This window comes from Sus scrofa, chromosome 1 (assembly GCF_000003025.6).
Source record: "Sus scrofa isolate TJ Tabasco breed Duroc chromosome 1, Sscrofa11.1, whole genome shotgun sequence".
In the NCBI taxonomy this organism is placed as follows: Eukaryota; Metazoa; Chordata; class Mammalia; order Artiodactyla; family Suidae; genus Sus; species Sus scrofa.
In genome coordinates this window covers 270450516-270462730 of record NC_010443.5, presented here as the reverse complement: position 1 = coordinate 270462730, position 12215 = coordinate 270450516, and the positions used below count along the sequence as shown (strand labels likewise).

The window sequence follows — 12215 nt, the reverse complement described above, 5'->3', positions numbered from 1 at the left end:
AGTAGGTGGAAACAGGTTTCCATTTAGACACAAGAGCTTCACGTCAAATTTTTTTTTTTTTTTTTTTTTTTTTTTTGTCTTTTTGCTGTTTCTTGGGCTGCTCCCGTGGTATATGGAGGTTCCCAGGCTAGGGGTTGAATCGGAGCTGTAGCCTCCGGCCTATGCCAGAGCCACAGCAACGTGGGATCCAAGCCACGTCTGCAACCTACACCACAGCTCACAGCAACACCGGATCGTTAACCCACTGAGCAAGGGCAGGGACCGAACCCGCAACCTCATAGTTCCTAGTCGGATTCGTTAACCACTGCGCCACAACGGGAACTCCTCAATTTTTTTTTTAATTGTTTGGCCTCCCTGTAGCATATGGAGTTCCCAGGCCAGGGATCAGATCTGAGCCACAGTTGTGACCTACACCGCAGCTGTGGCAACGCCGGATCCTTAACCCACTGTGCTGGGCCGGGATTCAAACATACGTCCCGGCGCTCCTGAGATGCTGCTGATCCCGTTGCACCACAGCAGGAGCTCCATCACGTCAAATTTTTTTTGGGGGGGGCTGCACCCACGGCATATGGAGGTTCCCAGGCTAGGGGTCTAACCGGAGCTGTTGCTGCCAGCCTACACCACAGCCACAACAAAGCCCGATCCAAGCTGCATCTGCGACCTGCACCACAGCTCACGGCAATGCCAGATCCTTAACCCACAGATCGAGGCCAGGGGTCGAACCTGTGTCCTCATGGATACTAACAAGTCAGATTCATTTCCACTGAGCCAACACAGAAACTCCCATCCTGTCAATTTTATATTTCTTTAGTTTCCACTCTTTCAAGCTGTGTTATTTTCCCCTCTGGGCCACTGGGGGCTTCTTGGGATCAGGCTGCCCCCCGTACCCCCCATGCTGAGATTGGAGCTGTAAGAAACTGACTGGGGAGGGCAGTTAAAACACCAATTGTCTAAAGGGGAACGAGAATGTTTTCATCACCCCTGTCCCTGTCTTTGCCCGGGTTCCGGGGTGAGGTCTGCCCTGCCAGGGTGCCTGGTTCCCCACCCTTTGGCCCTTCCACCTAGTCAGGTCATGCCAGCCGACTTACCATGCACCTCCAGCTGCTGGTCCTGGCTGCTATTTCCCGCCACGTTGCTGCACTCGCAGGTGTACGTTCCCTCCTGGGCTGACTGGGCCTCTCCCAGGTAGAGCAGCCGCCCCACAGCCGACACGTGCCCAAGCCCGGACTCCGCCCCGGGCAGGGGTTGACCTGGATGCATGAGAAAGAAGCCCCTGGTCCCCGGTCCTTCCTTCTGCCTTGAACATTTGTCCTCCCATCCATCCTGGCCAACTCCTGCTCATCCTTCGGGTGCCCAGTGGAACATCACCTCCACCAGGAAGCCTTCTCTGAGCACCAAACCTGATCCTGGAACCCCTTCTGAGCTCCCATAATTCTGAGCTTCTCCCCAACTCAGATCTGCCTGCAAGTGGCCCATCTGAATCCCGCCTTGGCCTGGACCAGGCTGGAGAACAGACCTGCCTCACTTTCCCCCTGGGGTCCTTGGAGGTTCTCCAGGGCCTGGCACAGAATAGGGCTCAGGGAAGTCTATTGAATGAATGACTCAGCCATCTTGCTACAGTGACCAGGGAGGGGCATCAAGAAGTTGGCACCTGGCAGCAGGGAGACCCCAGAGCAGGGAAGGATTTTGTAAACCTCAAGGCACCGGATTAAACACTCACTCCCATCATCCTGCACTGTCCCCAGAAGAGCAGCCCCCAGGCTCCAACCCTCCATCAACACGTGAACCAGCAGAGGGAGGGGCCCAGGGGACCGCAGGACAATGCTTCTTCCCTCTTATGGTCGATTCGATATCTGCGTGCTCTCTCCTGGTGACCTCAACTTGTCACCTTCAGATTTATTCTTAGTCCAGACCTCTGCTCTGAGCTCCAGACACCTGCTCACCTGGCATCTCATGGGATGTCTCAAAATGAGCATGGCCCCAACTCTGGGCCTGCCCCTGGAACCTGGCCCCGCAGCCTCTCCATCTCAGTAAAGGCAGCAGTGCTCTCCCAACTGTCAGGCCAAAACCTCAAGCCACCTCCGACTCCCTCTCAGCCCCCATCCAAGCCAGCAGGAAATCCTGCCTGGAGTCTCTGCAGGGGCCACCTCGCCGCTAGCCCAGCTCCCACCCTTGCTCCCAATGGTCTAATCTCATAATACTGGCAGGAACCTGCTACAGCGCAAATCAGATGTGTCCTTCCTCCTTGCAGAGGAAGCCCCACCTCCCTCAAGGTCAAAGCCAGGATCCTTTCAACAGCCTTGGATGCAGCCACCATCCTTCGGTGATCGTCTCCTGCTATGGCCCCCATCGCTGAATCTGCTCCAGCCCCACTGGCCTCTTTCCTGTTCTTCGAACATGCCTGGCTCATTCCTGCCCCAGGGCCTTTGCACCTGCTATCACCTGTGCCTGGAATGCCTTTCCCTAAGATATCCTCAGGTTCATCCCTCACTTTCTGCAAGTCTCCTTGGTCAAATGTCCCTGGCCATGCAACTTAAAATTGCAAGACCTAACCCCACTCCCCAGCATGTCTTCTTTCCTTTTCTGGCTTTATTCTTCTCCACGGCACTTATCATGCCAGGTATTAAGTCACTTACAGGCACATCTCAGAGATAACACAGATTTGGTTCCAGACAATCGCAGTAAAGCAAATATCAAAAAAAAAGGGAGTTGTGTGAATTTTTTGGTTTCCCCATGCATAGAAAAACTGTGTGTACACTATACTGTAGTCTGTTAAGTGTGCAATAACATTGTTTTTAAAAAACAATGTACATAACTTAATTTAAAAATATTCTGGAGTTCCCATCATGGCTCAGTGGTTAATGAACGCCATGAGGATCCATGAGGACGTGGGTTCGACCCTTGGCCTCGCTCAGTGGGTTAAGGATCTGGCATTGCCGTGAGCTCTGGTGTAGACCGGCAGCTATAGCTCTGATTTGACCCCTAGCCTGGGAACTTCCATATGCCATGGGTGCAGCCCTAAAAAGGCAAAAGACCATAAATAAATAAATAAGATAAAAATATTTTATTGCCAAAAAATTGCTAACCATCACCTGAGCCTTCAGCAAATCATAATCTTTTTTCAATAGTAATACACAGATCACTGATCACAGCTCACCCGAACAAATATCATAATGACAATGAAAAAGTTATAAATACTGCAAGAATTATCAAAATGCGACAGACACCCAAAGTGCGCAAATGCTGTTGGGGAAAATGATGCCAAGAGACTCGCTGGAGGCAGGGTGGCCGTAAACCTTTACTTTGTAAAAACCGCAGCATCTATGAAACCCGGTAAGGCGGAGCACAATAAAACGAGGTAAGCCTGTCCTAATTTTTTGTTTATTATCTGACTGCCTCAATCCACTGCTGTATTTCCAGCACCTAGAATGCGGCCGGGCCCAGAGGAGCTCGCGATAAATATTGGTTCAAGGAATAAATGCCAAATATTTATGGAACAGCTCTTTTGTACCAGGCATTGTCTGAATTCCCAGACACAAGGCTCACAGCTCATGGAGCAGCAGATATTGAAGGATAAGGGAGGTGATATGATGAGTTAACTCACAGGGGCGGCATCAAGGAGGCCCTGCCCCAGACTGGGGTGGAAGTCAGGGAGGGCTTCCTGGAAGAAGAGACATCGCAAGAGAGGTCTGAGGATCAATCCAGCTCTCATTGGCTGAGAAGAGGCCGAGGACCCTGCAGACTTGGGGCCCGAGCCCAGAGGGGCTATACAAAGCACCTGCACCCCTAGAACATCTCCACTTCAGCTAGGTCTGGGGTGGGGGCACCCAGCATGGGCCGGGAGCAGCCTCCCCCTGTGGGGCAGTGAGGGTGGGGCTGGGCGAGGGCAGCCATCCTACCGTCCTTCCTCCAGGAGATCTTGGGGAAGGGGACGCCTCGACATTCGCAGGACAGCCTGGCGGGGTGCCCCTCCATCACGGTCAGGGTGCGGGGCTCCTGGGAGGGGAACTCCGGAGGGACTGAATAAGAGCAGAGAGGAGGTGAGGGGGGGAAGGGAGCTGCGGGCTGGGATGAGAAAGGGACCCCCGGGGCGGGACCCCAGGGAAAGGGCGGGGTGGAGGGGGGCTGTGTCCTGTGACCCATTCAAGGTAGCACCCCCAAGGGGGGTGGTGCTTGAGAGCCAGCAGGGGGAGGGGCTTGAGAGCCAGCAGGGGGAGGGGCCCCAGCCCAGCCCAGGAGACCCTCACCCCAGACATTTAGGTTGTAGTGCTTCTCCGAGCGGCCCGCCTGGTTCAGCGCCTCACAGGAATAGCGGCCCGCATCCCACACCTCAGCTCTGTCCACCTGCCCGGGAGCCAAAAACACCCATCAGCGGGGGCAGCACAGAGATAAGGTTACCCCTGGACAGACTGCGTGACTGTGGACACGTCACTTTACCTTGCTGAGTCCCACCCTCCCACCTGGAACCCAGGGGCAATGACAGCATCTGCTGCACCTCTTGTACCGGGAAGTTTCTAGAAGCCAAGGTCTGGGTGGCCTGACATCAGCTGGGCACAAATGGCAGCCCCCTCAGCCTCACCCCCCTTCACATCCACAGCCCAGCCCTGTTCCTAGGAGGAGGCAGAGGGGGTCCTGTCCTCAGCAGTCAGATCCTGACCTAGGGGGTGACAGAACTAGGCTGCGGCTTTGAAGAATGAAAGGCAGGAGGGGGCAGGATTCCTGGCCAAGAAAACCAAACGAAGGGGCTCAGAGTTGGGAATGGTCATATCACAAGGTGTAGAGGGGTGGGAGAAGGAGGAGCAGGCTGCAGTGGCAGGTGCTCTCCAACCTTGGAGCGGTACCCCTCCCTCCCCCCGACATGGATGAGCTGTTCTCTGGGGCAGGCAGGGACCTCAGAGGCAGTCTCTAGAATTCTCCCAGCCACCCCAGAAAAAAGGCACCAGTGTGCTTATAGATAAGACACTTGAGGCCAGTGTGGCCTCCAGCACCACAGCCTGGGAGGAGGCAGAACTAAAATTTAAATCCAGGCTGAATCCAGAGTCCCTGACCCTAATTAACCCCTGCCTTGCTGGGCCAGATCAAAGACCTTAAATGCCCAAAGGCAAGGAGGCTTTCAACCGGAATGAAAAACAAGTGGAAAGCTTTAGGGGAGGTCCTGAGGGAAGCCCTGACAGCTCAGTCCTGGGGTTCGCTCTCCATCCCTGTCAGGCTGGAAGCAGTTCTGATGGGTCCTGGGCGCTGGGACCGGAGGGGCCTGCAGGTTGCACTGAGCTGAGCTGATGTTGGAGGGGGCACCCACTGCCGCCCTGTTCAGGGCTCGGCTCGGCTCTAGGTGGCGACCCCCTTGGTGGCCTGACCTCCAGCAAGGCCTTGTCTGCAGAGAGGCGGATGCCAGGCCGGGGCTCCAGGGGGCGGCCGTCCTTCCGCCAGCTCAGCACGGGAGGGGTACAGCGTGGCTCCGGCACTCCAGGGCCACTGACTCATTGGCCACGACAGACACATTCAGCTCTTCTCCGAGGATGCTTGGAGGCACTGCAGGAGGGGGCAGGAGAGGGCTGTCTCAGGCAGGCATGCCAGGGGGCTGGCAGGCTGGGGCCACATCCTGGGTCCAGCCCATCCTTCCAGCAGCCGGGAGCAGATGACGCCAGGGGATGGGGAGTCAGGGTTAAGAGCCCCCCCCTGCCACCAAGCTGCAGCAGAGGCCCCCAAACCTGAACAGGATGGTGGGTTATAACGACAATATCCTGAGCACGATTTTTATAAGTTAGTTGTACCAGATGTTACCACGAAGGAAAGGGCTCAAGGGGACCCAGAATCTCTCTGGGTTTTTTTTTTGGGAGGGGTTGTTTTTTGGGTTTTATTTTGTTTAGCATTTTAGGGCCGCACCTGCGACATATGGAGTTCCCAGGCTAGGGGTTGAAATGGAGCTATGGCTGCCGGCCTACACAACAGCCATAGCAACGCCGGATCCCCGACCCACTTAGCGAGGCCAGGGCTCGAACCTGCGTCCTCATGGATACGAGTAGATTCCTTTCCGCTGCGCCACGATGGGAACTCTGGAATCTGTTTTATTTCTTACAACTGCATATGAGTCTATACTATCTCAACATTTTTTTTAAATTACTATTTTATTTTTTTATGGTTTTTTTTTTTTTTTTTTTTTTTTTTGTCTTTTTGCCTTTTCTAGGGCCGCTCCCGCGGCATATGGAGGTTCCCAGGCTAGGGGTCGAATCGGAGCTGTAGCCGCCAGCCTACGCCAGAGCCACAGCAACTCGGGATCCGGGCCACGTCCACAACCTACACCACAGCTCACGGCAACGCCGGATCCTTAACCCATTGAGCGAGGCTAGGGATCGAACCCGCAACCTCATGGTTCCTAGTCAGATTGGTTAACGACTGCGCCATGATGGGAACTCCTATTTTTTTAGGTTTTTAAAGAGCAGGCCCCAGAGCTCATTTTTCCTTGTGACCAATCGACCCGTGCAGGTTGGGGTTAAAAAGGCGGGATCCCGGGTCACCGCTCCTGGGTTAGAGTCCTGCCTCCTGTCCCTTGGTCACTGTGGGAGGCCCTGGAGATGCTACTCTGCCTCTGTGGGCTTCAATCTCCTCATGTGTCAAGTGCGGGCCACCCCATGGGGCCGTGTGAGATTAAACGCAGTGACACAGGTGACAGCTTGGCACAGAATACCTCCCCGTTATCTTACACAGGTGACAGCTTGGCACAGAATACCTCCCCGTTATCTTGACTCCAGCAAAGGGAAAGGGCTGGAACCGAGCACTTCCTCACCCGCCCACCCAAGGCTCTGCGCCTCCCAGAGTTCTCATGTGATTCTCCCTGGGGCCCCCACAAAATCCCATACGAGGAAATTTTAAATCATGGCGGCTGTAACTGGGTGCTTCACAAGCTTAGGGAAGCCCATGACAACCTCTGAGCTGGGCGCTAGCTCACCCCCATTTTACTGATGAAGGAATGGAGGCTCAGAGATGCAGAGGAAGCAGCCCAAGGTCCCAGAGCTAGGAAGTGGCTGAGGCAGGATTTAAACCCAGGTCTGGGGCACTCAAGAGCAGGTGTTCCTATGCACCCCCCCCAGGGCCCCCCAAGCAGATGGTCCCCACCCCCCATTTGACACAGGACAAGTGAGATGGTCCAGCCCCCTCCTCCCTGAATACGGAGCTTCTGGCCATGCAAGGGGACCCACCAGCTCCTGGTCCGAGAAGGGTCACAGTTCAGGTCAGACCTCCCCCACCCAGCCCCCCCTTTGGATGTGGCCAGGGGTGCCCCAGCCCCAGCTTCCTGAGCCTCCAGAGCCCGGGACTCACTGTGGACATGCAAGACGACGTCCCGGCGGTCCTCGCCCACGGCGCTCACGGCCACGCAGGTGTAGCTGCCAGAGTCGGAGGCCCGGGCACTGGCCAGCGTGAGCACCCGGCCCCCAGGGAAGACCTGTGCCCCAGAGGAAGCCCACAGAGGTCACCCACCTTCACCAGCTGGCCCCGCTGGCAGGCACGCCTGGGCAGCCTGCCCCAGATCCCCAGGAGCGCCCCCACAGTGCAGGGGACCTGTGAGCTGTACCCAGACCTTGGGACCTCTGCCGGCCACTGGGCAGTTACATCGGTTCTCAGAAAGAGTCCCCTGGAGTACGGCTGTGGCTGGGGGCCCCTAAAATGGGGCTGGTCCCCACGTGCAAGCTTCACAACAGATTTCAAAGAATTTGTACTAAGAGAAGAAATGTCTGCTTTGGGATGTATTGAGTTAACCAAAATGTATTACTAAAGTTGGTTTCACCTGTTTCTTTTTGCTTTTCTTTTCTTTTTTTTTTTTTTTTTTTTTTCTTTTTGCTTTTTAGGGTTGTACCAGCAGCATGTCAAAGTGCCCAGGCTAGAGGTCAAATCAGGGCTACAGCTGCCGGCCTACATCACAACCGCAACTATGTGGGATCCAAGCCGCATCTGCGACCTACACCACAGCTCACAGCAATGCCGGATCCTCGACCCACTGAGCGAGGCCAGGGATCGAACCCACAACCTCATGAGTACTCGTCAGATTCGTTTCTGCTATGCCACAACGAGAAGTCCCTCTTTCTGTTCATTCAAATGCAACTATTAGAAAATTTAAAATTACATATTTGCCAGAAAAAAAGGGGGAGTTCTCTGGTGGCTCAGCAAGTTAAGTTCTCTGGCGTTGTCACTGCTGTGGCTGAGGTCGGTGGGGCGGCACGGATTCGATCCCTGGCCTGGGAAATTCTGCATGCCGCCAGCGCAGCCAAAAAATGAAAATATAAAACAAAATAACATATTTAGCTCACCCTGACTACTTGGCTCTAAACTCCGTTTAGCAGCTTGCTGGCCCCCAGCCAACCATCCTGGACGGTCCCCTCGTCACTCCCAGGCCCTGACCGCTCTTCCCAGCACCTCCTAAGGCACCAAAGAGCCCTACTGACCTGGAGGCCGGAGGTGCCAGCAGTGGACACGGGGTTTCCATCCTTCAGCCACATCAGCATGGGGCTGGGGACTCCAGTGGCGTTACAGCTCAGCCGAACTGGGCTGTGGAGCAGCACGGGGCCTGGCAGGCTGGGCGGCAGCGTGATGCGCGGAGGCACTGTGGGGCGAGGGCGACACAGGGCACGGACTGAGCCGCACTGAGGAGGAAGCAGGCAGGGCTCCCGGCTGGGCACCCCCTCAGGAACCCATGGCCACAAAAAAAAAGAAAAAAAAGAAGAAGCGTGGAGACAGCTGCTCCCAACACAGGTACGCCACGCCATGCTGCAGTTCTCAAGGCTGCTCATCTCATCCTTCCAACTCCACCATGAGGCTTCCACAGATGGGAACTGAGGCTCAGAGAGGGCAAGCCACCTGCTCAAGGCTGACCAGCTAGGAACTGGCAGAAGCAGTACTTGAACTTGGGCCTTCTGGTCAACATAAGGTCATTATCATGGGATGCTGTCGGGTAACAAGGGTTGAGGATCCTGGGCAGGTTTTGTTTTCCAGCTCAGAGTTATCAATAGGGAGCCACCTCTTGGGCAGAAAATGGTCTGAAGATTTAATTGCATCTGAGAGATGTGAGCGGTGCAGAGTCCCAGCCTCCGTGTCCAGCGACCCACCCCTGCTCTTAGGATAAAGACCCCATCTCTCCAGCCTCCACCCTGACCCTTCCTCTGACTGTTCTGGAAGCCTCCTTTCACGGGGGTTTCTCAAATTCTCTAGAGCCTCCAGGTTTGGCTCATGGTCTCCATGTAGGCAACTAGTCTCACTTGGGACTCCCCAGGCCCAGGCAGCGCCCCAATTCCAGGCTTTCAGTTGAACCTCCCTCTTCTTAACTTTGATCACAATTGTCATGAAATGTACTTTGGGCAAGTATCCAATTGCTGAAAGCTCCCAGGTCTGTCTTGCTTGGGGCTGCAGCCCTCGCGTCTGCCCAGAGCACATGTGGGCACCCCTCCTTTTCTTGTGCTCACTTTATTGCACTTTGCAGATGTTGCATGGTGTGTTTGTTTGCTTGTTTATAAACAGAAGGTCTGTGGCAACCCTGCCTCGAGCAGGTCCATGGGGGCTATTTTTTCAACAGCATTTGTTCACTTCAGGTCTCTGTATCACATTTTGCTAATTCTTGAAATATTGCAAAATGTTCACTATTGCTCTATTTATTATGAAGATCTGTGATCATTGGTTTTTTGTCTTTTTATGGTGTGCCCACGGCATATGGAGGTTCCCAGGCTAGGGGGCTAATTGGAGCTGTAGCTGCCAGCCTACACCACCGCCATAGCAATGCAGGATCCGAGTTGCATCTGCAACCTACACCCCAGATCGCGGCAACACCGGATCCTTAACCCACTGAGCAAGGCCAGGGATCGAACTCCCGTCCTCATGGATGCTAGTCAGGTTCGTTAACCACTGAGCCACACAGGAACTCCTGATCTTTGCTGTCCCTACTATAACTCAACCAGAGGCTCAGATGGTTCATATTTTTTAGCAATAAAGTATTTTTAAATTAAGGTATGTACATTTTTTAGACATAATGCTATTGCACACTTAACAGACTTCAAATTCATGTAAAACATAACTTTTCTACGCACTGGGGAACCAGAAGATTCATATGACTTGCTTTATTTCGATATTTGCTCTAATGCAGTTGTCTGGAACCAAGTCTGCAGTATCTCCATACTCAACCACTGTGCTTGGATAGAAGATGGGTCGACGGAGACATGGATGCTTGAACAGATGGATGGTAGGGTGGATGGTGAGATGGGTGGGCCGATGGGCAGGGGACTGGATGGGTGGTTGGATCAACAGATGGACGGTTGAGTGTTTCCATGCGTGGATGGAAATGAATGGATGGAAGGAAGGATGGATGAATGGATGATGGGTGGAAGGGTGGATGATGGATGGATGAACAGACTGAGAGACAAATGGATGGGAGACAACATTTGGGACAAGGATCCCTCAGTCACAGGGCAGCTCACCATTGACCCGCAGGCCATACTGCAGCTCTGTGCGGCCGGCCACGTTGGACGCCACACAGCGGTAGCTCCCAGCATCAGAAAACCGGGCTCGCTCAATGAGAAGAACTCGCCCATCTGCGGATACCGTCACTCCCTTCCGGGCAGAGACAGGTTGGTGGCCCTTGAACCAGGAGATATCTGGAAAAAAGAAGAGAGGTGCAAGGGACCCGGCCAGCCCACCAGACTGTACCTGTGTCACGGGCATCCGAGAGGGGCTTCCAGGGTGGCCACATGGGGTGCCTTTATTTCGGCCACTGGAGAAAGCCAGCGTTCTCCAGGAGGTTGGGGCCGAACAGGGCAGTGTTGTCAGATGGAACCAACAGCACAGAGGGATGTAGGCTGGGGCAACCAGGAGCAAGGAGAGTCAGTGCCAGGCCAGCCCCGTCACCTCCTCCCCTGCCAGAAGACCTCTCATAAGGGAGATGTTTGGAGGAGAACATGGTACATCCTAACACAGCAACCTCCTAAGGATGGACCAACCACCTGTTCAGCTTCCTTACATGTTGCCAGGGCTCGTCCCAGAATGGGGTTCCCTCAAGGGAGAGGGCAAAGGGCTCAAGAGCCCAGGCAAAGCAGGGTTGACCTGGTTCAGGCGGGGAACAGGAAAGGGACCCTCTTCCCGGGCGCATCCTGTCTGCCGAGCACTCGCACCCAGCCCCAGCTCCCGGCCCCTTCCTCAACTGCTGGTCTAGAGAGGATACCCAGAAGGACGGCGACAGGGAGGTCCTGGTTCCTGCCCCCAGCCAGTACCAGGGCAACCCCACCATGCTGCAAACTCAGCAGAAACCCTGCAGGTGTGTCTCAGACACCAGTGCAAAGGCCCTGGTGAGCAATGGCCTTGGATAAACAGCTGTTGAGACAGAAGACGGGAACGTGGAAGAGAGAAGACAAGGCCTGCTGAGTCCGGCCTGTTTTGCCCGCAGCCTGAGCAGTGCCTGGGGTGCTGGCCGGCCTCTTTAGATGGGGAACAGGGGTTGGCTGGAGGCGGCTCTCAGCCAAGAGGAGGGGTCTTACCAGGAGGGGGCACTCCTGAAGCCAGACACTCCAAGGTTATGGAGGCATTTTCCAGCACTGCCTTGTTGACCAGGCCCGGCTCAATATTGGGGGGCACTAGGGGAGATAAGGAGACCCCCGGCTTTGTGGGTGCCAGCTCTGTGCCCCTCCCCAGCCTTCCAGGGGCAGCACGGCCCCCCCAAAACAGCTCGTGTCCGTTGACCATGAAACTCCACTCCTGAACCAAGCCCAAGAACACGGGTGGGCAGATGGGCCCAGGGAGTCACGCAGCGTGACGAGGGCAGGGATTTGCCCACAGACACAAGGACAGCGTGAACCTCAAAATAAATAAGATAAGCAAAGATAAACATGCATGAGAACAAGGCTGTCCACTGACCATCTGGCGGAAAGCAACCCCAAAGGGGCCACAGAGCAAATGACTTTCAACATGTAAGTCCGTGACATTGGTTTTAGCACCTGAGCCCTCCCTGACCCCCACGGCAGCCCTGCGGGCCCCTCGATCACCCACCACCCGGGCCCGGGCTCCGCCTCCACCCACATCCTCACCTAACACCTTGAGCGCCACGTCCCTCCTGCTCTCCCCGGCCAGGTTCGTGGCGACACACGTGTATATGCCTTCGTCCCGCAGGTCCACCTTCTCGATCTGGGCAGAGAAGAGGAAGGAAAGGCATGTGCCAGGGAGGTGAGCGGGACCCAGGTAGC

At 55.1% G+C, this 12215-nt stretch overlaps 1 protein-coding gene across 1 annotated transcript in view; it reads right to left on the bottom strand.

The window, feature by feature from the left end:
* HMCN2 (hemicentin 2) overlaps window positions 1–12215 on the bottom strand; it is a 158973-nt gene that overhangs the window by 60247 nt on the left and 86511 nt on the right. The window contains 10 exon segments of the mRNA XM_013993934.2: window positions 1089–1250; window positions 3900–4019; window positions 4248–4344; window positions 5358–5446; window positions 5449–5532; window positions 7321–7444; window positions 8442–8599; window positions 10461–10637; window positions 11514–11609; window positions 12060–12156. Of these exon segments, the coding sequence (XP_013849388.2) occupies window positions 1089–1250; window positions 3900–4019; window positions 4248–4344; window positions 5358–5446; window positions 5449–5532; window positions 7321–7444; window positions 8442–8599; window positions 10461–10637; window positions 11514–11609; window positions 12060–12156 (1204 nt within the window).